At 50.7% G+C, this 1921-nt stretch overlaps 1 protein-coding gene across 1 annotated transcript in view; it reads left to right on the top strand.

Annotated features, from left to right (window-relative positions):
- The window catches only part of DNMBP (dynamin binding protein), a 93413-nt gene that overhangs the window by 87920 nt on the left and 3572 nt on the right, over positions 1 to 1921 (top strand). Inside the window, exon 15 of the mRNA XM_011977383.1 lies at positions 751 to 1301. Within this exon, the coding sequence (XP_011832773.1) occupies positions 751 to 1301 (551 nt within the window). The remainder of the gene's footprint in view (positions 1 to 750; positions 1302 to 1921) is intronic.

Here is a 1921-nt window from a genome sequence, read left to right as displayed (position 1 = left end):
ATTCTCATGCCTCAGCCTCCTGAGTAGCTGGGATCACAGGCACGCACCACCATGCCTGGCTAATTTTTTAGTACAGATGGGGCTTCACCATGTTGGCCAGGCTGGTCGTGAACTCCTGTCCTGTGGTGATCTGCCTGCCTCAGCCACCCAAAGTGCCTGGATTACAGGTATGAGCCACTGTACCCAGCCTTTTTGTTTTTTTTTTTTTTTTAAAAGAGATGGAGTCTCACTATGTTGACCAGGGAACTGGGCTCAAGCAATCGTCCCATCTCAGCTTCCCAAAGAGCTGAGCCCCCGTGTGCGGCCGAGGCTAGTTCTTAACTTGGTCTCCTTTCCACACTTGCTGTATTTGAACACAGGCTTAGTCAAGCCTTCCTCTTAGGCGTGATCTGTGTTCTATGACATTCTCTTCCCATGATGATTCCCAGACATAGGATTGTTTTCATTGCTGTCTTCTTGGTTGGCCACAGGCCTCCTGGCACGCATCTGTTGTGAGGTTGTGACATGAATGAATCGGCAGGCAGCTGCGGCTCTTCGTCTCTACCTACACACATCACATCCTGGGACTGTGTTCCAAGCCGCTTTGTCACTAGGCATTTTATTTTGTGTCTCACTATTGTCCTGGCTTTTTTTGTTTTACTCTTCATTTTACAGATGAATAACCTAGCTTTTACAGTTTTTCTCTCGATGCTCCCTCCATCTGTCTATCCTTCTGCTAAGAGTTGTTTATATTTCCTGTTTCCTTTGTAGTCACCAAAGGCTTCGTGTACAGCTCCTTCCTAAAGCCCTACAATCCTCGCCGCAGCCACTCCGATGCCTCCGTGGGCAGCCACTCCTCCACAGAGTCTGAGCACGGCAGCTCCTCCCCCAGGTTCCCACGCCAGAACAGCGGCAGCACCCTGACCTTCAACCCCAGCAGCATGGCTGTATCCTTTACCTCGGGGTCTTGCCAGAAGCAGCCTCAAGATATATCCTCTCCGTTGAAGGAAGGTGACCAAGGAACTCTCAGTGCATCCCTAAATCCGGGTAGTTCAGAGAGTGGTCCTTCCGGATGCCCTTCAGAGCCAGACTCTACCTCCCAGCCAAGGTCAGGGGACGCTCCAGATGTAGCTAGAGATGTAAACCAACCCACTGCCACCCCGAGGAGCTACCGGAACTTCAGGCATCCAGAAATGGTTGGCTACTCTGTACCAGGACGAAATGGGCAAGGTCAAGACCTCGTAAAAGGATGTGCAAGAACAGCCCAGGCTCCGGAAGACAGAAGCGCAGAGCCAGAAAGCAGTGAGGCAGAAGGCAACCAGGTGAGTGCGTAACTGTCTGGCCAGTGTGGCACAGGCGGCAGCAGATGTGTTGTGGGTACAGGCGGGGGTGAGGCAGAAGCGGCTTGCCTGAGGCCTAGGGGTGATCTGAGATGAGCTCACAGACACATCCTCGAAGCACACGAGGAATCTCTGCCCTCAGAGCCTTCGAGCACCTTCCTTGCTGACACTTCCCAGGCTGTTCCTGGACCCCTGTGCCTCTGGGTGTTTAAGCGATGCCACAATGAAAATCTCATTACTCTTCCAGGTCACTGATTCTTCAGTTGTATAACATCCATTTAATCCACTCGTTTGGTTTTTGATCCAAGTAACTGTACTGTTATTTCTGGAATTTAGAAATGAAATTCTGCCCAGTTTTTTTTTTTTTGTTTTTGTGTTTGTCACCCAGGCTGGAACGCAGTAGCACAATCTCAGCTCACTGCAACCTCCGCCTCCCAAGTTCAAGCAATTCTCATGCCTCAGCTTCCTGAGTAGCTGGGATTACAAGTGTACACCAACACACCCAGCTAATTTTTATATTTTCAGTAGAGACAGGGCTTTACCATGTTGGCCAGGCTGGTCTCAAACTCCTGAACTCAAGTGCTCCACCCACCTCTGCCTCC

This window comes from Mandrillus leucophaeus, unplaced genomic scaffold (assembly GCF_000951045.1).
Source record: "Mandrillus leucophaeus isolate KB7577 unplaced genomic scaffold, Mleu.le_1.0 Scaffold18, whole genome shotgun sequence".
Taxonomy (NCBI): domain Eukaryota; kingdom Metazoa; phylum Chordata; class Mammalia; order Primates; family Cercopithecidae; genus Mandrillus; species Mandrillus leucophaeus.
This window is presented reverse-complemented; position numbering and strand designations above follow the sequence as displayed.